The following is a 24,007-nucleotide window of genomic DNA, read 5'->3' as shown; positions in this document are numbered from 1 at the left end:
ATCCCCACTACTCTTTGTGTGTAAAGCAGCAGGCAGTATTCTGAATTAATCCAAAACGTTTATTGTTCTTGATGTGTTTTATATTCATGCTGTTACTTTCAATGATTGTCTGCAGTGAGGCTGAGTTGTTTGCTGTCTGCCATGCTGGCACAGTCCACGGAAGGTCAAAGAGTTTGCTCGTGTGTTCCAGCCGAGGATGGCCACTCTGTAGTACTATACTGTGCGTGGGTTGGGCAGTAAAACCATAAAGCTCAGCTGGTAGAACTTGTCCAAACTGGCTGAATCTCTGGGGGTGCTGGAACAACTGTCGAGGTTCCAATCAGAGTGACACAGAAATGATACCTCAGATGGGAGGTCAGTGTGTTTCTGCTGCTTTTATCTTCGGTATCTAAAGAGGCTGAGCCAAAATACAAACAAGCAGCTTTTAACTGACTGTCAAAGGGAATGGCAGCTATAACAACATGATCGCCTATCACGTTTTACAGCCTCTATTTGCAATAAGTTCGGGGTAACATTTGGAAGCCGGGCCAGAACAAAATCCTTTCAACTAACTCCAAACTACATTGGGCATTTCATGGAGAGAGCACACATTGATAAAATCTTTTCCCTGAACAGAGCACTGTTTTGCTGCCCTCACATGGACACAGCTTGAATTTAGACGCTGCAGACTAAAAGAGGTCATTCTCAAAGCAGAACACTTGTTTTAAAAAGTAGATTACAGCCATGAACTTTTTTTTTTTTACAAAGTAGAGCATAATTGTGAAGTGTAAGGAAAAGGAGGCATGGTTTTCAACAAAGTTTGCAAATAGAACAGGCATCTTTTCTGAATCAATACTTTGTAGAACAATATTTTGCTATAATTACAGTTGCAAGTCTTTTGGAGTATGTCTTTAGCAGCTTTGAACATCTAGAGACTGCAATTTTTGCCGGGTCTTCTTTGAAAAGTTTAAGAGCATCTGTAAACACTTTCTGTCTGGACTTTGACTGGGCCATTCTGACCATGAATTATTGCAATGTAGTCCTTGCTGTGTGTTTAGCATTGTTGACCTGTAGGAAAGGCTCCAATAGTTTCCCTGTCACTGCTGAAGTGAAGCACCCACTCAGCATGATGTAGCCACCATGTTTCAGGGAGTGGGTTAGTATTATTTCATCTGCTACACGCGGTGTTTTGCACGTAGGCCTTAAAGTTTAGTTTTGGTCTCTTCTGAGCAGAAGAGGCCTAAACTGTAACTGTTCCATAAAGGCCAGATTTGTAAGGTGCATTACCAACAGTTGTCCACTTGCTACTCTTTCCATTTTGCCGTGATGAATTTAACAATGCACTGCGAGATGTTCAAACCTCACTAAATCTTATCCTTAATGTTCTATATGATACCTCAAAGGCCTATATAGAAAAACTGAATATGCTCTGAGATTAATTTATTCACAGGTGGACACCTAAAAACCGTTGGGTTGCTCTGGATTTATTTCTAGGATATCAGAGTAAATGCACATACTTCTTAGATTTTTATTTGTCAAAAAAAGTTTAAAAGTTATGTATCTTTTTCCTTCCGTTTAACAATAATGCACCACTTTGTGTTGGTCTATTAGATAAAATCCCAATAAAATAAATGGTAATGTAAAAAGGTTCAAGCAGTAGTAATACCGCTGTGGGACGCTGCTGCTGAAGCCCCGTGGTGCACCCTCATGAAGAATGTGAACAATAAAATCTGTTAAGACTCAGCTCGTTTTCTGTGATCCTGGGTGACAATAAAACATTAACAGTTTCATTAAGTGTGCCCAAGTGTTTCATTAGGAGTTAGTTTGCTTTAAAAAGTATAATTAAGCTGGTATGCCCGTTTACTTTAGGGTTTATGTTTGTGGTTTGTATCAAATATTTTAATTAAGATTATAATTGTACAAATGCATGTATGTACACATTCATTAGTTTTGAACAAACAGAAACTTGCTTTGCTGTCCTATTTCACTTGATGACCTATGTTTGCATTTCAGTTCCTAATAAGCAGCGAAGAACTGGTGGTGAACTCACACACACACACACACACACACACACACACACACACACACACACACACACACACACACACACACACACACACACACACAAACGCACACGCAAATCCTATAAAAAAAAGTCGCTCGCAAAAAAATGTCTGCTAAATTTGTTGTCCATTAAGGAACGCTTCTGTGAAGTTCCCACATCTACCAGCAGATGGAGACAGAAGTATATGTTAAAAACTTTTAGTTCAACAGCCTTATTTGAAGCTAAACCCAACACACTCAGTTAAGGCCAAAATCATTCATACCCCTTGCAGATTTAGATTTAAAAGAATCTTTTAAATCTTTAAAAACCAACATGGCTCCTCTGACTGGAAAAGAACATAGATGTTTGTGAAAATATGATACCACAATGTACTTCATCATAAAGAAAAAAAAAAATCTTCTATGACTGACTTACATTTTATATAAAAGAGCATATCTGAACCTACCTATTGCAAATTGTGAGAATATGTGAAAAATTCAAGGTTCCTCAACATTCCAAATAGTCCATAGTATCCTATCTAGGAACTGCTGTTTTCATCAATCAGCAGCTCTCTGCAGTCAATTTGTGGCAAATATTGGCTAAAAAAAAAAAGAGCTCAGTGAGGATTTGTAGCTGCTCGCATCTCAGCAAAGAGCTACAAGGGCTTTTCTAAATGTCTTCAAGCTCCACAATACAATACACCTTAGAAAATCTCAAAGGTTATGGTGGGATGTCAAAACGGACACCTGTACCCAATAGGTGTATGGTGAAAAAGAATCCAGGGATCAACACCAGGGCCATCCTGAAGAATGTGGGCCATGTTGGTGGCAACATCTAAAGGCAGACAGTCCAACACAGACTGCAAACTGCTGGATTCCGTAGATGCACATAAAAAGGATGCAACTTCTCTTATTATAAGACACACAAAAGACTAACCGGCCTTGCAAAATTTCTTTTGGGCACAGAAGAAGACTTTTGGAGAAAAATGGAGAAGCATCCAATCACTATCCCCACTGTCAAAAATTGAAGTAGTGCAACCTGATTATAAGTTTAATTTTTGGGACTCACATAACAACTGTTATGCTGGTGAAGCATAGTTAAAAAGTAAAATAAAAAAATCCTTCATCAAACAAAGATCATCTGCAGCCCTTTAAACAGCACAGCTTTGGAGACATCACAATCCAAGGTTTTTTACAGGGTTTTGATGACAAAGTGATTGTAAATGTGGTGTCAATGTGGCAAGAAAAAATATCCTCAGAAAAAGCCACAGTAGTTCTGCAGCAAAGGTTAATGAACAGATCAATATGAAACAAATATTAACAAACCTAATGGAGAAGACAGGAAGTGAGCATGATCAAAGGCCTTCCCACTCATCAACAAAAGATGGAGGAAGGTCATGGCCAAGGCATGCCCACTCCTGGAGCCAGCAGCAAGAGGATTTCAGAAATCTACACACAAGCGTTCTTTCTATGTTCAACAGATTTCCACTGATTTGATCCAGAGAGACCATTAACTCACTGTCTAAACACCCTAAGCTTTTCTCAGTGACAAAAACTAAATGTAAGCCCTATCAGGATGTTTTGGCTGAAAACAAACAGGCTATGGGGATATGGTGAGTATTTTTGTTGTTTTTTGTTTCATTTTGTGCAGCGACTCTAAACATACAGCCAGAGCTACAATGAAATGGTTTAGATCAAATCGTATTCATGTGCTAGAACGGCTCAGTCAAAATCTAGACCTAAATGTGAGTGGGAATCTGTACCGAGTGTTGAAAACGTACAATCACAGAGGTTCTCCATCCAATCTGAATGCACTTGAGCTATTTTGCAAAGACGAATGTGCAACACTGGTAGTCTCTAAATGTGCAAAGCTGATAGAGACATATTCCAAAATGTCTGCTGCTGTAATTGTAGCAAAAGGTAATGATTGAGGCCCAACAAAATTTTTATTTTTATTTGCAGGGCCATTTCTTCCCACTTCTCACTGATGTAGGATTTGGTGTATTGTCTCAAACAAAATCCAAATAATTGTGGTTGCAATTTTACAAAATGTGAAAAGGTTTTAAAGATACTAATATATACTGTATATACTGTAAGGCACTGAAGTTATTTTAGACTTTACTGACCTAAAAGTAATTCTATTTTCTTGTTGTTTGTATTTGATCAAAAACGATAATAAAGCAATCAAATGTTTTTTTTTTTTTTATCTGCTTTAAGAAGAAAAGAGCTTCAAAATTCTCCTGACTTCTACTTTGGTGTGCAGAATACCTTAAAATAATACCTCATGGTGAGAATAACTGTTTACTACCTCGATCTAGAGGCATGTCAAAATTAAACCCACAAAGGACTGCTGAGGCACTCTGCAGCTTTTTTCGCCTGCTTGCATCAGACAGTGTATTCACCTGCACAGACCCTTGGTCGACCTTGGTGGTGATTGATTGGAGCTCCTGACTCATGAGTCCTCCACCTGTGCCAGTGTGGCAGTCATCGGTCTCTCATTTTATCACACAGCAGGAATGATGAAGTGTGGAGTAGTACAACAGACTAGGAAGCTGAACACTTGTTCTGGATATTTAATGAGAGGATTTGTGAGGAAATAGTGGTGTTAAACTCTGTGACGCAAACAAAATGTTGTAGCTAATGGGTTCATTGTCATATTACCATGTTGAAAATATCAAAAGGATTTCAACACATACAAAAGAGTTACATTTTATTTTTCAAAATATTTGGTAAGCTGTTGTTTGTCTACAACTTTACTTCTTTTGATATAGTTTTTTTTTGGTTGGCATCCAAAAGACCTTCAGTAATTCTGGATCACCTGCAGAAACAATAGGTAAAATTGACATGCACTGTGTCTTATTGATTGTTTGATACTAGCGGCTGTTCATTTTTGTCTGTACAGATAGACTGATGTGTAGCTGAAGGGTAACTATATGTTAATTTACCTCATTGAGCCACTCGGTGAAGGCAGAAATGCGAGTGAAGACGGTGGGTTTTTTCACTTCGTTGCACACAGTGGAAGATACAAAGCTGGTTACGCCCTGAATGTACCATCTACCATCCTGACCCAGACAGCTCAGAGGACCTCCAGAGTCCCCCTGTGAGTGAAACAGGGACACAAACACAGAATAAAGCCTCAAATATAGTGTGGATGCAGCTGTCTCACAGGTGCAGAGCTGGTTTCTGTTGATGCATTTACACACATTGCATGCAGAAATGACGTCCCCTCCTGCACAGACCATGGTGCTCTTCACAGTGTTGCCCCACCAGTCGCTGTGGCTGCAAACGCTATGCTCCACCACGGGAAGCAAGGCCTGCTGCAGTTTATCTGGCATGGGGCCGTGGGCTGATGATTCAGAGAAAAGACAAATCTGCTTTAATATGTAAGCCCATCAGAACATATTTAGCATTCGGCTGACATAGGTGTAGGGATTAATAAACAAACTTAAACTTGTTGGAACCACATGTGATAGATGTGCAAAAAGCCCTCAATGTAAATAAAATATTTTATTGCAGTAACATAACATCACACTGAAAAAGTTAGAAAAATGTAACTTTTAACTTGTTTATTTACAGTGCCTTGCAACTATTCGGCCCCCTTGAACTGGTCAACATCTTGCCACATTTCAGGCTTCAAACATAAAGATATAAAATTCAAATTTTTTGTGAAGAATCAACAACAAGTGGGACACAATCTTGAAGTGGAATGAAATTTATTGGATGTGTCAAACTTTTTTAACAAATAAAAAACTGAAAAGTGGGGCGTGCAATATTATTCGGCCCCTTTACTTTCAGTGCAGCAAACTCACTCCAGAAGTTCAGTGAGGATCTCTGAATGATCCAATGTTGTCCCAAATGACTGATGATGATAAATAGAATCCACCTGTGTGTAATCAAGTCTCCGTATAAATGCACCTGCTCTGTGATAGTCTCAGGGTTCTGTTCAAAGTGCAGAGAGCATCATGAAGACCAAGGAACACACCAGGCAGGTCCGAGATACTGTTGTGGAGAAGTTTAAAGCCGGATTTGGATACAAAAAGATTTCCCAAACTTTAAACAGCAAAGGGTGGCGCTACAAAGTATTAACGCAAGGGGGCCTAATAATATTGCAAGCCCCACTTTTCAGTTTTTTATTTGTTAAAAACGTTTGACACATCCAATAAATTTCATTCCACTTCACGATTATGTCCCACTTGTTGTTGATTCTTCACAAAAAATTTGAATTTTATATCTTTATGTTTGAAGCCTGAAATGTGGCAAGAGGTTGACCAGTTCAAGGGGGCCGAGTACTTTTGCAAGGCACTGTATTCACTGGGTCACCGATGGCACAATTCTTTGTTACCGAGCAATCCCTTTAAAATAAATGTAGGGACATTATATCATTTGCACTAAACATTTTGCAGTTAATAAGAGTTTCTATGAGCTTATAATCAGTAATCCATAATTTCCTTGATCCCTGGCGTATAAATATGTGACAAAAGACCCAATTTCTTTTATCAAGCAGCTACTGTAATCTTGCCACCACAGAGTGAGGAGGAAGGTAAGAGGGATAAAAAATCTCACCAACTCTTCATTTGACTTTATCTACATACAAACTGTTTGTTTGAGAAAGATGTTAGGAAAACGTTCCCTTTAGTCCCTTTCTCCAGCTGCTTCTCATTCACTTTTGATTAGCTCCATTGGTTCATTAGTTTATACTCCACTCTCCCTCAGTACTTATACTCCCTTATTATTATTATTGTTCCCCACTGGTTCCTCCTGGAAACTACCCATGTCTCTGTGCTCCTGCCTGTTTTCAGTTCTGTCCAGTAAGTTACCTGTTTTTCATCTCATGAAATTCATTTGTCTACTCACCATGGTGCTCCCTCGCTCTTGTCTGCACTTTTGTCCTACAACAACTTCACTCAGCCTGACACTGGGGAGCTAACACATTTTTTTGCATCTGTATGAACAATGGCAGACAAAGCTGCTAAATCCTTAGAAAAGGTTTATAAATTAGCACCAATGAATTCCATCCTACCTTGGAACAGAAAGGGCAAAAGGCAGGGAGAATCTGATTGATAAAAATATATCATATCGACTTACAGTGGAAAAATATCTGTTTTACTGCTTTAAATGTGAAATACAATTTCAACAGGCAACTGCCTTTGTCTGCCTGTCTGCAATTGGGTCCTACTAGAAGAATCACCTTCCTGACAGGTGGTTAGAAATTGTGAGTTTCAAATCTAATGAACAGACTTGCATTTTAAAATGTATTTCATTAATTATTTATCAGTAATTATTTATTTCCTTCTCAAAAATTTATGGAAAACTTGTTCTTATAATTGCCGACTAGCTTTTTGCATGTTTCCACTATTGTTTGGACCATTAGTCTTTGGTGATGAGCTTCAGGTTTTTGAGACTGGGGGGGGCTCCTTGCCATCACCCTAATCTTCAAGTCCCTCCACTGATTATCTCTCAGATTCAAGTCGGGACACTGGCCTGGCCACTACAAAACATGAATAAAGAATAATTTTGATCTTACCTGTATCTGCTTCCTCCTTTTTGTCAAAAGGATCAATCCTTGTGACATGTTGACTGGATTATACCAGTTAATGCAGATGCACCTACAGTGACCTGCTGTGTCACTGTCCAAAGGTCCAACATCAAAACAGGCTAAGCCCAAACACAGCTGAACTTCCACACAAATCAAACAGTGTGACATAATACAGTCCCATGCAGGGGACAAACAGTATGAGAGAGAAAGAAGCAATGATATTACTGTAAAGGTTGCCCCAACCAGAGATGTAACAAGGGGTCCCATGAGCGAGGATCTCTCCTGCCTGAGGAAGACAAGCCTCACCGATGCTGTCATTAATGATGGGGCTCTTATCCAGTTTCAGGAGGGCAAGATCATTGCTGAGACAGAAGCATAGTTTTGTGAAGAGTTTATCTAATCAGGAAAGTACAGTATATAAAGTTTGAAATGATTTACAATCCTTTTTGAGTTTTCTGATACTATATATTTCTTTATTTTTAGTTTATTATAAATATATCCTGCATGGGAAAAACATGTGGTTTAATTTGTTGCTTCGTTTCATTGATGAGTTTCCACATTTGTTAATTCATTGTTGGGAGTTAAACTTTTTGCTTGATCCAAACAAACAGAATACACCCACCCATTGGCCACATGGTCGATGTCCCACTCAGGATGGACAACAATGCGCAGGATATCTCTGATCTGCTCTGTTCCCTCCTGCAGGCTCATGTCATGCTCCCCTAAAACCACACGATACACATCTCCTGGCCTGCATAATCAAACACATTTATTTTTCACCGATATTTGGTATCATTATTTCACTTTAAACATCTGCCATTATAATATAGCATTGTATTTATTGTACACGTAGTTAGTCACCATATGCAGTGTCCAGCGGTCAGCACCCAGCGAGGTGCAACCAGAGTTCCTCCACATGTATGATGGTAGCGGCTGCCATGTTTTACTTGCAGGGAGATCTGTGAAAGATAAATGTAATTTAGGTTACAACAAACCCAGACAAAGCATTACTCATGGTATATGAATAGGGCAGTGGCCGGCAACAGTCGCAACGTTTTCTTACAATTTGTAACATTAATCCACATATTTTAGTACATTTTGTTGAGATTTTATGTGAAAGACCGCCACAACACCACACGTAATGGTGAAGCTTTAAGAAAAGGATACATGGTTTTCAAAATGCTTAACAAAGAAAATTCTGAAATGTGTGGAGTGTATTTGGATCTCACCACATTACTCTGATACTCCTAGATAAAATTGAGTGCAACCAGTTTCCTCCAGAACTTGAGTAGTAGTTGTTCACTCAACAAATTTGACACCTATGGAAGAGGGGGAAGTCCCATTTGTAGTTTTCCTCAATGCACTGTATGGGGCACATAAACATGAAGAAAAAGGTGCCCTTTTGGCCCAAATGTAAAATACTATAAGGAACAGGCCATAGCCACAATGAAAAATCGTGTTACACGCTGCAGGGATGCTTCAATTCAGAAGGGAGAGAGTTGGTTGATCAGAGATGATGGTAGGATGGATGTTGCTAAATTCAAAGCTATCCCAAGTAAACCTCTTGGGAATGTCAAAAGACTTGACACTGACTTTGCAAAGAAAAATGGGCATAAAATTTCAGTGTCTAGAAACACAATTTGGCCATTATACCACATTTGTAAGGTCAGACACTGATGTTGGATGAGAAGGCCTGACTCAATCATCCATGCCTTTACTTAGCTTGTTTTGTGCATCGGCATGTAGTAATGTTGAAACTGGAAGGGGTTTGGATGGAGCTGCTTGACCTTGTAAACCCATTCCATGAAGCTCTCTACACACTGTTCTTGCCCATATCTGAAGGCAGCATGAAACATACAAATGCACACCGCACACTACACTTTTTAGATTTTTATTTGAATAAAATATTGGAAACCATGTATCAGCATGTTTATCTCTTATTCTTTTTACTTTACTATGGACCATCCTTGTGTCTGGAATAAAGATTGATGGATTGATTGATTGATTATGCCTTAATTTCACAATTATGCACTCTTAATGTTGGTGTTTCATATAAAATCCCAAATAAACTACTTTTGTTTGCAGTTGTGCATAACAGAAAGTATAAATGTTTACTTTGGGTAAGGCACTGTATAATTACCTGCCAAGGCCAGCTATGGGGACGTGCATCCTCTCCATTGACAACCCTACTGGTGTCAGGATTTACAGCAGGTGAACCACACCCAAAAACTACAGAAAACATAAGATAAATCGGTCTGTGAATAAACTCTATTTAAAATCATTTTTATGTATGGCACTTACATTTTGTCAAAATGAGTAAGGAGGAAGCCAGGATACTTACCAAACACCACCTGCAGCAGAACAATAACGAGAGTCTGCAGCATGTCTTCGGTGTAACTGAGAAAAATCCAACTCTGTTCTTTTCCACTCTTTTATACCTCTGCTGTTCTGAGAATACTAACTCAAACCTGGATGTACCCATGGAGCAGCCTTATCAGATTCGGCTATTGATTTAGACTGAGAAAAATTCCCACATCCACAGATGCAACAGGATTTCTGCCAGAAATTCAACCTCATCAAATCATGTCAGCATACACTCATCAGTAGCCTCAACAGTTTTAGTGAGTATTGTCTGTTGATTCAGGTCCTTTGCAGGGAGATATTTTGGAAAGTAGCTGAGCTGGGAACAGGTTTCACTGTAGATGTTTTGGTGTACATGTAGGAGATACATACTTTATTATAGTACACTGCCCTGTGAATTTATTTCCCTATTGAAATTTTTCACATTTTGTCACATCACAAACACCAACACATTTTGTCAAGAATGATGTGAAAAAGTGAATATTTGCAAAGTGGAGGAAAAATTAAGATGTTTTTTAAAATTTAAAAGTGTGATGTGCATTTAGCCATAACTGTAGCTGCAAATCTTCTTGGGTTTGCGTGTTACCAGCTTTGTACATCTAAAGACAGGTTTTCATCCAGAAAAGTTTCGTCCATCTCCCCATGGGTCTGATCAGCTTCCCTATCCCTGCTGAAGAAAAGCATCATCACAGCATGATGCTGCTACCACCATGTTTTACTTTGGGGATAGTGTGCTACTCACTAGTTTTGCTTTAGCAAATAACAAATTGGGGTTATAATGGCTTTTTTTTAGCAAAGGGTTTCTTCTTGCCATTCTTCTATAAAGACCAGAGTTTAGTCAGACAACTCATGCTTAGATGTCAGTCAGTCATTTTCTACTGCTTCTTTCATACTGGGTCTGTTATGATTCTGGCACGTCTGCTCTACCCTGTCTCCCTGGCTGCAATCAGCAGATTAGATGCACCTGGTGGCTGCTGCTGTGCAGTGCAATCTGTGGCATTCCAATCTGTGTCTTCCCTGTGTCTTTTTGAAAGCCATCGTGTGAGTAGATATCCAGCGTTCCTTCCTGTCTGATCATTGTTCTTGACTTTGCCTTGCCTTTTGGATTTATGCCTCTGCCTGCTCCCTGTCGGACTATCTGGATTCTGGTTGTCGACCTTGTTTCCTGCATCTGGTTTATGCCTCTGCTTGCCCCTTGCCTGACGCCTCTTGTTCCGATCGTTGACCCTGTTTCTGTCCTTGGATTATTAAGCCAGCCTAGCCCTCGGATTATTCCGCCTGGAGTCACTTCTTACCTGTGCTGTGGAGATCACTGCCTGCCGCCCACTGAGGTTTCCCCTCTGGGTTTCAAGTTCCACTCAAGACAAAAGCAGTGATTCCTGGAAGCTGTGAGGAGTGTTACCTGTGTGACGTTTTCCTGTGGCTGAATAAACCTTTTAAACTTTCAGTACTGTGTCTGGCTGAATCTTGGGTCCGCCTTTTTCTGATTCATAGCAGGGTCGTGGGGGAGCTGGTGCCTATCTAGCAGTAAATGGGCGGGAGGCAGAGTACACCATGGACAGGTCGCCAGTCCATTGCAGGGCAACACAGACACACACAGGACAATCAACCAAGCACACACTCATTTACGCCTAGGGGCAATTTAGAGAAACCAAATAACCTAAGAGTAATGTTTTTGGACTGTGGGAGGAAGCTGGAGTACCCAGAGAGAACCCACGCATGCATGGGAGAACATGCAAACTCCATGCAGGAAGACCCCTGGCCTGAAGTCGAACCCAGGACCTTCTTGTTGCAAGGCAACAGTGCTACAAACTGTGCCATATTAAAGTTTGGGTTTTGTGATTAGGCTTCGATCTTATCCTTCCATGTCCATAATGCTCAGCATGTCATGGACCCCCTTGAACATGTGTCCCTGCATGTTAGGCAATTAGGAGACAGCCTTGGACCTCTGAGTTACTGGGTCGGCGCTGAGATGGCGGAGGGGCTGAAAATAACCACGTTGCAGCTGAAGCACGTTAGGGCAGCAGGGGTACATGACATGAAGTATCAATCCAGAAGCTTGCAACTTAAAGAGAAGGTCTAGATTAGCGAGATAACTTTGATATGTCCTGTAGAGTGTTTAGAAGAACTAGGCCACTAGTATCGCTTCATTTGTGAAGTGCACTGCTAGTATTTGTTCATCAACATAGTTGCAGATCTCTGAAGCTCCTCCAGAGTTAACATGATCCTCGTAGCTGCTGCTCTGATTAATTCTCTCTCTGCCTGGCCTGTCAGTTTAGGTGGACAGCTTAGCAGGGTTTTGCTTGTGCCAGTATGCTCTTGCAATTGTGCTATGGTAGAACTGAACAGTACCCCATGAGATGTTATCAAAGCTTGAGATATTATATCATGACATAGCCCAGCTGTAATCATCTCCATATCCTTCTCCTTGACCTGTCTGTTGTGCTCCTTGTTCTTCATGATGCTGTTTAATCTCAAATGTTCTCCAACAAACATCTGAGTCCTTCACAGTGCAGATGGATTTATACTGAGATGAAACTACTAACAGGTGACAGTCTTGAATATCCACCACTCACCATTTATTATATCCTGTCAGTTTAATTTGTTGTACACATCATTAAGGTGATGACACAATTATGCTCCGCTCCAGCTGACTACAGCTTTTAGAAGCCAGAAAATGCAGAGAGAATTGTGTTATTGTGTTATATGTGGTTAATGCTTCAGCAAAGTACAAAACTAATGCAATTTTAAAGAAAAACACAGACAACAAAGAAAACATTTTTTTTTTACATTGAAGCAAATAAACCTTATGCAATGAGCAAATATTCACTCAGTAGCTCCTGCTTTCTAATAAATGTTCTGTGCTTGTCAGCTCCCCTGAGTAAATTATAAATCTAATCCACAAGTTGAACAGTTATCAGTATGTGACTCAACATGTGGAACATTTCCCAAGGCTGTAAGTGAAGTAAGGTCAACTTCAAGGAAATCTTTTGCAGGAAGAACATACCAAAAAGCTGTTCGCTAACGTGAGAACATTTACATACAATGTAAATGTAAGATCTGTGAACTGAAGCAGTTTCTTTCTGTGCAGTTAAATCATAATAAAAATACATTGTGTACCTTGCAGAGTTGTTAACTATGAGGGAGTGAGACTGGAAGTAGCTGAGAAAGCAACTCCAGGTAAGTGAACAAGAAAAACAGGCAAAAACTGAGGCAAAGGTTTTAATGTCATCAGCTGTCTTCAAGCTCAGTGGACTGCAACAAAACACAAACTCTTCCTCAGAACTGAATAGCTCTTGGTTGTCTTCAAGAGAAACAGCCCTGTAACAACTTTCTATGCTTTAATAACATCTTATACATTCACAAAGGGGCCCACACTCCAGTTGAGTCTGGAGCCAATTCTTCACGCCTTGCTCAGAGAGTTTCCTCTCCTCCTCAGGGAAACTAATATCACTCTCTGGAGAGGACACAGCACATCTATAAATGTCCCTGTTTTAGGGGGCAAATCCAATCAATAGTACCTCAGCAGCTAAGAGGCTTCGCTTGTTTTTCCTGCCATGTCTAAATAATTCCCTCTGCTAGATACAGCATGAAGATTTATGAAGCAGACATATGCTGTATGTTTGCATAACACGGCAGTGACAGAACTGTGAATAATTCGGATTAGGGCTGGGAAAGTTCTAGCTGACAATGAATTAGACACTGACGCTGTTTACAGGAGCTCACTCAAGTGGAAGTTGTTCTTTATTATGAATGAGTTTCTAAAGAGCAATCAATCCCACGAAGTTTAACAATGTGGAAAAGAACCAGTGGCGCTTTTAAATTGTATTAGTGTTGCTACTTGCAATACAATATTGTACTTCACAGCAGGACTTTCTTTAAGTCAGTTTATCATCCTTTGTACTTTCCATGTTCAGAAACTGGACAGACGTGCAAAAACAACAACGCAGAAGAAGCATTAAAGTAAAGACAATTTACAAGTATTCACACCCATTGCCCCTTTGCACATTCTGTCACATTACAGCCACAAACCTTGATTGATTCCATAAGACGTTTAAGTGATAGATTGAGACAAAGTTGCCATTAATATAAAATAGATAAAAGATGTATGCTTTCAAATATTCTTCTAAATAAAAATTTGAAAAATGTAGTCTCGTTATGTTCAGCCCCACTGTGTCAATACTTTGTGGAGCAACCTTACAACTGCAGGTCTTCTGGAATACATGTCTCCTGGTTAAAGACTGAAACTTCAGCAAATTGATTTTTTTTACAAAATTCCTCAAACGCCGTTAGATTAGATGGGGAATGTCCGTGAAGATCAGTTTTGTGGTTTTTTTACGTGTCTTGTCCGGCAGAGTAGCACTCTGGTTGTCTGAATGCCAATAAGTAGCCCAACAGATTTATTTTCACAAGTGGAGCATTACAGCTAATGCTATAATGCAAAATACATATATAAAAAACTTTATTAGAAAGAACATTAGTTTTTAAGTCTTACCACAAATTCTGATTTGAATTTACATCCTGACGTTTACTTGGTCATTCTAACTCATGGACATGCTTTGTTGTTCATACTGCTTTGCCTGTGTGTTTGGGGTTGTTATCTTGATGGAAAGGGGAACCTTTGCTCCAGTCTTCATTGGTTTTTCTTCCAGGATTGCTCTGTTTTAGCTCCATCTATCTTCTCATCAGCTCTGACCACTCTTACTGTCCCTATTGAAAAAAAGCATCACCACAGCATGATGCTTCCACCACCATATTTTGTGGTGTGAATGGTGATTTATGGGTGATGCACAATGCAAATTGATCACTTTTACATGTAAGTTTTAGCATTTACACGTATGCCAAAACATTTAAATTTTGGTCTCACTGGATCAGAACACATTTTCATATACAGTATAAGGTATTTGCTATGCACCAGTTTAGTAGAAGGACAATGTATAGGTTTACTGTTGTACAACATTATTTCCATTTTCATATGAAGAATTGAACAGTGCTCTCTGAAATACTCAGAGGTTGGGATATTGTTTTATTACCTAAGCCTGCTTTAGGCTCCTACATACCTTTCTCCCTGACCTGTCTGCTGTGTTCCTTGTTCTTCATGATGGTGTTTGTTCACTAATATTCTCTAACTCTCTCTAAGCCTCTGAAGTCTTTGCAAACTGCTGGATTTATACTCAAGTGAAATTAAACACAGTTGGACTCTGTTTACTAAATGGAGACTTCTAAAGGTTATTGGTTGCACAGGACAGCAGACTATGGGTTGAATGACAAACATTTGATACTTTTTTTATTTTTCTACTCACCACATTGCCTCTGCCTGCCTGTCTGCATTTGGGTCTGCTCCGAGAGCCCATTTCTGACAATTATACTTCTTGAAATTTTTTCTGGTATTGAGATGTTTATAAAAGTCAGTGGCAAACAACTCTGAGATTTAAGGTGCTGCTTTGCTAGCCTGACCTCAAATAAGTGAGGCTCAGTTTCAATCAAGAAACAATTTAAGTATCTGATTACATATGATTGCTATGTATATAGTTAGGTAGTGACATAAAATACAATTTGCTGTATAATTATGTGAGTTTTTCCTAAATTGTCTTGAGTTATAACATTTTCTAAACCTTTGGAATGTTTTTGATCATTTCATTCAATATGTTATTCTGCTGAAGTATGAAAACTGATATTTCCAAAGAGAAATATAGTCACCCACAGAAGCAGGTCTGCTTTTCATTCAGTTGCGTCTCCAGACAGAGATAAATGATGCGAAAACAGGTCAGCTCAGTTCAAGAGCCAAGTACATTTCTCCTGTGGATTTCAGATATGTCAGAAATCTGCTGAGGGGCCAGAGAAAAAGGAAATGCTGCCAATTAAACTTTTAAGACATTAATCAGATTGTAGTGCTACGTCACACTGAGTGACTAACATTTGGTTTCCAGCTACTAAAAGTCATTAACTAAAGACATATTTGTCCAATAAATTCATAGCATATAGGTTAGTTTCAGATATTATGTTTCACAAAGAAAGTAAAAAAAAAAGAATCCAATGCATATTTACCTAGTGTCGCTTCAGTCAGTCAGTCAGTCAGTCATTTTCTACCGCTTATTCCATAGTGGGTCGCGGGGGAGCTGGTGCCTATCTCCAGCAGTCTATGGGCGAGAGGCAGGGTACACCCTGGACAGGTCGCCAGTCCATCGTAGGGCAACACACAAACAACCATGCACACACTCATTCATACACCTAAGGGTAATTTAGAGTTACCAATTAACCTAACAGTCATGTCTTTGGACTGTGGGAGGAAGCCGGAGTATCCGGTGAGAACCCACCGCTTCAAAAACCATTAAAATATTCAAATCAAAATACACAACCCTAAACAACTTTTACATTTTTTTTATATATATATATTTTGCACAGGGCTCCACTGTCAGAGACTTAAACAAGGTTTATCTATTGTGACACAGCTCCCTCCAATCTCATTGGCTGGTTAAGATGTGTAAAAAAGCGTTAAAATAAATGTTTATTTTGCAGCATAATCTCACACTGAAAAATAACAGTTTTCAATTTATTCAATATTGGAAAAAAACCACAAGTGCCCCAATCATCGGCATCCCTGCTGTTGATTTCTGCAAGAGCCTTTTTTGCCACTTAGACAGCACATAGTCCTCTTCAAAACATTGCACAAGGTTGGAGCAAAGAGAGAGAGAGGGATCTTTGTTTATTCCTCGTTGTAACAGCTCTCTAGATCCTCCAGAGTCCTGAATCCTCCTTCATGCTCTCTTTGCTTCAGCTCAGTTGCAGGTTCTCCTTAGGAATGGCTCTGTGGTCTGAGATGACAGTTGATGAAGGTTATTTTATGTCTGAGGAAGCATTTGTGTGTTGACTCATTGATAATAAATTTTTTGTTTTCTGGCAAAGACCACATATAGCAATGCACTAAAAAAAGGTTCCAGAGCATGTGGAAGGAAAACAGAATCACAGATGTTCCATCAAAGTTGATATTAAGTTTGAGGTGTTTTTTCTTCTTAATCTTCCCTTGCTTCATGCTAGACTCATTTGGAGTGATTGTTGTCAATAACTGAATTTCAGGTAAAGTCCCAAAAGACTAGAGCAAACTTTACATGTTTACTTTTGTGAAGGTGGGGCAGAGATACCAAACAACTGCTTTGGATGTGTCTAGTGTCTAACTACTGTTACTTTGTGATGTCAAACTTTGCTGCAGTTCTCTCAAAATGAATTTTGGAGGTTTTTCTCTGCCCCTCAACTTCTTTGTGACTGTGCATGGTGAATCGATTAACATGGCCTTACTCATTTCAGTTTTTAAACTTTTAAATCATTGCTCTGACTGTAGATATGGGTATGTGACACACATGATGTGAAAGAGAAATTTGCCTCTTTTTCACATCATAATTATACCCCAGAGAGACAGGGAGCATTGATGACTAATTAAAGGTTGCAGACACTCTGGACAACTTACCTAACATACAAGTTAGGAATTAACATTTAGTAAAATATTATGTTGGGGACTGCCATTAACTGTGAAAAAAATATCTTTCTTCTTGTGGGCTTTTGCCCTTACTAAAATAATTACTCCAAGGTTGGATTTGTCCAACATTTTCAGACTGAGATTTTACTACTGCAATTGAAGACACAATAATTACAATAATTCCTTTTAGGGCTTTGCCAGGGGTGCCAAGTCTGCAAGTTCAAGTTGTAGTTCAATTGAAAATTGAAATAAATTACACAGTGTGCTGATCATTTTATTTTGAAATTGTGAGCAGGTGTTGATCTGAAGTAGAGTAAATACATTTTACGTTTGTGGCCTAAAGTTGCAGTAAACTAAGACTAAAGCTAAAAAAGAAAAATCTGAAATCTCCAAATTCTAAAGATTGGTTTATTATTTTATTTAGTTAGTTTAGTTATTTTATTTAGCTTGTTGTGTGTAAAAACTGTTGACTGTTGTAAATATTGACCCAGTAAAGACAAGCTAAGCTCATTAAAACATACTTTATCGGCTTACCAAGAATTCATTGGTTCAGTGCTTTTAACATTTAAAAAACATTAATTCTAGGATCAAATTGCTTGCACCTTCAGGCTGCTTTAGTCTGGTTTTTGTTCTGCAACTCCTGTATTGCTGTGGATTGTGCCTGGTAATAGAGGCGCACTGTGTATTTTGCCTGCAGTTATAGCCTTCAGCTTTTGTTTCTTTTTATATGCAGTCCTCTTTTCTAACTGAGCCTCTTTCCTTCGTTCTTACTGCTGATCTTCCTCTCAGTGGGGATTGATGAGATGGGATTAATCTACTTATTGCAGCAGATGTTGCTTCTGAGCACTTTTTGAAACATTTACTCACCCATGAAAAGCTGAGTTAGATGAGCTGTTTTTCTTCTCAGACCTGCCTTATTTCACACTACTACACAATGTTTCCCTGCTGGATGATGCTTCACCTAACCAAGGTCAGGTGCCTTGGTTAGGGCGTTTTAACTGGCAAAGAAGTTCTTAAATAATGTGCAGTGTTCATCTTTCCCCATTTCGCCACATTATAACCTCAGATTTTGATGTATTTATCATGATTTTATGCCATAGACCAACACAAAACAGCATATTATTTTGAAGTAAAATAAAAGACACATGGCTTTCAAATGTTTACAAATTAAAAAGTGTGGAAAATGTGGTGTATATCTGTATTAAGCCCCTTTGACTCTTATATCCCTAAATAAAATCTAGTGCAATGAAATGCCTTCAGAGGTCATCCTCAGAGGTTAGTTAGAGAACATTAGTGAACAAACAACATCATGTCACAAGCCAAATTATTTAAACGTCTGCTGATAACGGAATAAACATGATAATGTTAGCTTGGCACTTCAGCAATGTTTCTCATATTTAAATGGGGTCAGAAGCATCTGAGCGATCTGAGACATAGGTATATACTTTGAATCTCAAATATAATTTGAAATAAATGACGAGGCAAAGAGTTTGAGGTTATATGTTTTCAGAACATTATAGTAGTTTCTTACTGGAGTTACTCTGGGTTTGATCAATATCAAAGCTGACATGCAGAAACTGGAAGGCATTGACCTCTAAATGATGTCTAAATGATGTCCTCTTGTTAACATCTGCAGGATGATACTGCACTAACCTACGAAGTTCATATAAAATGCATTTAAATGATAAACTTTAATGGAGGTATCAGACCTCAATCCTGATTGAGACATCACTTTTACCTGGACACGGATATTTACCTAAACAGAAATGCCAGGCAAGGAGAGCATTAATCAAAGAAGCCAAGAGGTCCCATTGTAACACTGGAGGAGCTCCACAGCTCAGGTGGGGGATTCTGTCAACAGAACAACTATTAGTCATGTATTTGACAAATCTGACTTTTAAGAGTGGAAGAAGAAATCTAAGATGGCCCATGGGCCTAAAACCACCATTCCCACCTTAAACCGGGGTGGTAGCAGCATTGTGCTGTGCAGATTCTGGTCAGGGTTGATGGGAAGATGGAGTTATCTTGGACAAGACCTTGCTGTAAAATCTTGAAGTCTGGAATTGCTAAGAGCAAAGCGTATTCATATATCAGAATGGCCTAATTGAAGTCTAGACCTAAATCTAATTGCAAATTTGTGGCAATAGATGCATATAAACAACCTCTGTCCAATCTGACTGCTTGAGCTGTTTTAAAAAAAAGTTGTGCAACAGTCTTTAAGGTTTGGTTATTTAGTATTAAACAAAACTTTTGTTCTGTCAAGTATTGTCCTGTGAACACCAGCCTTATATGGCATGGCATTACAGATTAATATATGAAACTCGAGCATTGGTGTTCTCAAATGGATATGGACACATATGGAATAACTACACAATAACTTCTTTGCGAAATATAAGAATTAATTAACAAAAGAAATCTAGCTCAAGGTTAAAATATTTCTATTAACAAACTTTTTAACTGGGATACTAACACTCAACTAAAACTACCAAGAAAAATTAAGGCATAAGGAAAATTGATGAACTATTTATAAATAAAGGAAAAAGGGGAACCAATGAAAATTATGCAGTGATATCACAGTTCAGTGTGAATATTTATACTTCAGTACCAAGGTTTATTTAGAGGTATTTGGAAATGACGTCAAATTGGTTTTAAAACTAATTGAGGGCAACAATTGGTATGTGTTTAGTCAGTCATAGTGCAAGTCAGAAGGGTGAGTAAAACATTATTTTAATAAAATAATATTTTAAAGAATGATTTGCATAATTAGAAATCAATAACATTTTTGGACAATTGATTCTTAATATTATTTTAAGCAGCTACCGTTATTTTAGTAAAATAATATATAAGGAAATATTATTTGCCGAATTAGAAATCAACAATCTTTTGGACAATTGTTCTTAATGTAAATATTTGACCTTCCTGGCACTAGCAGTAGCAGTTAGCGGTTTTAGCGTAGCCTAGCAGATAACAGAGAAAAACGTTTTAAGGAATATTCAAACATATTTAGCAAGTTAGTCAGAGAAGGAAGAAGGGAAATCACTAATGGTCCAATGAGTTTTCTCAGTAGCAGGTAGCGGGATAGAGAACGAATTCTGCTGCATCCCAGAGTTGTATACTCACAGGGATTCCAGTTGTGACTCTTCCTTCTTGGAACTGGCCTAAAAAGTAAGTTAACGCTTTGCAGTCTGGGATTCAGTTACAAAAGATTGAGTTAGTGGGGCTGAACAAAAATACACCCAGAAATCCAAGTGGTATGAACACTTTTGGAAGGTAATGCAGAAGAATGTTAAACATTATGGAGGTAAATTTGTCTCAATATTATTCAATCAAACAAAAAACTAATCTCAATCAAAAAAATAAATTGTGGTCAAAACTTTTGGAATATTCAATAAAAAAAAACTAATCTCAATCAAAAAATATTAAGTTGTGATCAAAACTTTCAGAGTTGTAACGATTATTAAAAAAAAAAAAATGGAATATTTTATTTTGGGGAGAAAAACAAAATTGTTTGATAAAACTTTTTTTTGATTAAAATGGCTAATTTTTTCTCACGAAGAGAAAAAAGTTATTTGCAAAACATAAACTTTTATTTGCGCATGTCAAAAATCTTTGGTTATGAGTCTCGCTTTTTTGGTTTTGACGCTCTCTGTTTTTGGTTGAACTCAACAAATTTTGAGTTCTGGAAACATGAACATCCTGGGCGGGGCCTAAAGACGAACGATGTAAGACGTTTCCCTATTGGTTAGCGCTGACTAAAGCAGCAGACTCTGATTCCCCGCATCTCTGAACTTCTGCTCGAACTGCAGAGCTTACAGCATTGCTTCAGTGAGGAGACATCAACTGTACAGAAGAAAACTGCGGTTAAGTGAGCCGACAGTCAGAAATACGCGGTGACGTCAGCCGACACCAGCTCTCTCTTAAAGATTAGCGTCGGGCATACAAGGTGCTTTACGGTAATGGAGCAGAAAGGATGCCGATCCTGTCAACGGTTGAGAAATTAGAGGAAAACAGAAAAGTAACCTACAGAACATTTATATTAATTAAATTTTTACAACTTTCACATTCATGTTTTATGTAAAAGAATAAATATTTTATATTTTAGTGTACAGTTTTTGTAGAAATATCTTGTCAAAATACCTCAAAATGCTCAACCATTACAGGTCCTTCTCAAAATATTAGCATATTGTGATAAAGTTCATTATTTTCCATAATGTAATGATGAAAATTTAACATTCATATATTTTAGAGTCATTGCACACTAACTGAAATATTTCAGGTCTTTTATTGTCTTAATACAGATGATTGTGGCATACAGCTCATGAAAACCCAAAATTCCTATCTCACAAAATTAGCATATTTCATCCGACCAATAAAAGAAAAATGCTTTTAATACAAAAAACGTCAACCTTCAAATAATCATGTACAGTTATGCACTCAATACTTGGTCGGGAATCCTTTGGCAGAAATGACTGCTTCAATGCGGCGTGGCATGGAGGTAATCAGCCTGTGGCACTGCTGAGGTCTTATGGAGGACCAGGTTGCTTCGATAGCGGCCTTTAGCTCATCCAGAGTGTTGGGTCTTGAGTCTCTCAACGTTCTCTTCACAATATCCCACAGATTCTCTATGGAGTTCAGGTCAGGAGAGTTGGCAGGGCAATTGAGCACAGTGATACCATGGTCAGTAAACCATTTACCAGTGGTTTTGGCACTGTGAGCAGGTGCCAGGTCGTGCTGAAAAATGAAATCTTCATCTCCATAAAGCTTTTCAGCAGATGGAAGCATGAAGTGCTCCAAAATCTCCTGATAGCTAGCTGCATTGACCCTGCCCTTGATAAAACACAGTGGACCAACACCAGCAGCTGACACGGCACCTCAGACCATCACTGACTGTGGGTACTTGACACTGGACTTCTGGCATTTTGGCATTTCCTTCTCCCCAGTCTTCCTCCAGACTCTGGCACCTTGATTTCCGAATGACATGCAGAATTTGCTTTCATCCGAAAAAAGTACTTTGGACCACTGAGCAACAGTCCAGTGCTGCTTCTCTGTAGCCCGGGTCAGGCGTTTCTGCCGCTGTTTCTGGTTCAAAAGTGGCTTGACCTGGGGAATGCTGCACCTGTAGCCCATTTCCTGCACACGCCTGTGCACGGTGGCTCTGGATGTTTCTACTCCAGACTCAGTCCACTGCTTCCGCAGGTCCCCCAAGGTCTGGAATCGGCCCTTCTCCACAATCTTCCTCAGGGTCCGGTCACCTCTTCTCGTTGTGCAGCGTTTTCTGCCACACTTTTTCCTTCCCACAGACTTCCCACTGAGGTGCCTTGATACAGCACTCTGGGAACAGCCTATTCGTTCAGAAATTTCTTTCTGTGTCTTACCCTCTTGCTTGAGGGTGTCAATAGTGGCCTTCTGGACAGCAGTCAGGTCGGCAGTCTTACCCATGATTGGGGTTTTGAGTGATGAACCAGGCTGGGAGTTTTAAAGGCCTCGGGAATCTTTTGCAGGTGTTTAGAGTTAACTCGTTGATTCAGATGATTAGGTTCATAGCTCGTTTAGAGACCCTTTTAATAATATGCTAATTTTGTGAGATAAGAATTTTGGGTTTTCATGAGCTGTATGCCAAAATCATCCGTATTAAGACAATAAAAGACCTGAAATATTTCAGTTAGTGTGCAATGAATCTAAAATATATGAATGATAAATTTTCATCATGACATTATGGAAAATAATGAACTTTATCACAATATGCTAATATTTTGAGAAGGACCTGTATATGCATTTGTCCCACTTTCAGGAATTTATTTCTCCAAAACCAAGTTCAGGACAACACACAAGATTATGGGATGCCGTCTGCCCGACATGGACTCTGTTTTATACTACACTTGGGGTAGTTGTGTATTTCTCCAGAAACCTACAGTAAATTATGAAATACTAATTCTGGTTATAATATAGATGACCCTCTGATATAATCTGAAGAGATTGTGTTGTCACCTCTCTTGGTTTTGGATAAATAAATTCCTGAAAGTGGGACAAATGCATATAATGGTTGAGCATTTTGAGGTATTTTGACAAGATATTTCTCCAAAAACTGTACAGTAAAATATTAAATATGTATTCTTTTACATAAAACATGAATGTGAAAGTTGTAAAAATGTAATTAATATAAATGTTCTGTAGGTTACTTTTCTGTTTTCCTCTTATTTTCTCAACCGTTGCCAGGATCGGCGTCCTTTGTGCTCCATTACCGTAAAGCACCTTGTATGCCCGACGCTAATCTTTAAGAGAGAGCTGGTGTCGGCTGGCGTGACCGCGTATTTCTGACTGTCGGCTCACTTAACCGCAGTTTTCTTCTGTACAGTTGATGTCTCCTCACTGAAGCAATGCTGCAAGCTCTGCAGTTCGAGCAGAAGTTCAGAGATGCGGGGAATCAGAGTCTGCGGCTTTAGTCAGCACTAACCAATAGGGAAACGTCTTACATCGTTCGTCTTTAGGCCCTGCCCAGGATGTTCATGTTTCCAGAACTCAAAATTCGTTGAGTTCAACCAAAAACAGAGAGCGTCAAAACCAAAAAAGCGAGACTCGTAACCAAAGATTTTTGACCTGGCAAATAAAAGTTG

At 38.9% G+C, this 24,007-nt stretch overlaps 1 protein-coding gene across 1 annotated transcript; it reads right to left on the bottom strand.

Annotated features, from left to right (window-relative positions):
- Positions 1 to 4,719: 4,719 nt before the first annotated feature.
- Positions 4,720 to 10,029, bottom strand: LOC124874132 (chymotrypsin-like elastase family member 3B). The gene is made up of 8 exons (XM_047375361.1): positions 9,900 to 10,029; positions 9,699 to 9,787; positions 8,420 to 8,517; positions 8,181 to 8,309; positions 7,784 to 7,920; positions 5,226 to 5,368; positions 4,968 to 5,120; positions 4,720 to 4,840 (listed from the first exon to the last, which is right to left on the bottom strand). The coding sequence occupies exons 1-8, from the start codon at positions 9,940 to 9,942 to the stop codon at positions 4,823 to 4,825; spliced, it is 810 nt and encodes a 269-aa protein (XP_047231317.1). The 5' UTR covers positions 9,943 to 10,029; the 3' UTR covers positions 4,720 to 4,822.
- Positions 10,030 to 24,007: the final 13,978 nt, after the last annotated feature.

The sequence above is a fragment of the Girardinichthys multiradiatus genome, chromosome 9 (genome assembly GCF_021462225.1).
Source record: "Girardinichthys multiradiatus isolate DD_20200921_A chromosome 9, DD_fGirMul_XY1, whole genome shotgun sequence".
Lineage (NCBI taxonomy): Eukaryota > Metazoa > Chordata > Actinopteri > Cyprinodontiformes > Goodeidae > Girardinichthys > Girardinichthys multiradiatus.
Note: the sequence above shows the minus strand (reverse complement) of the source record. Positions and strands in the feature narration are given on the sequence as shown.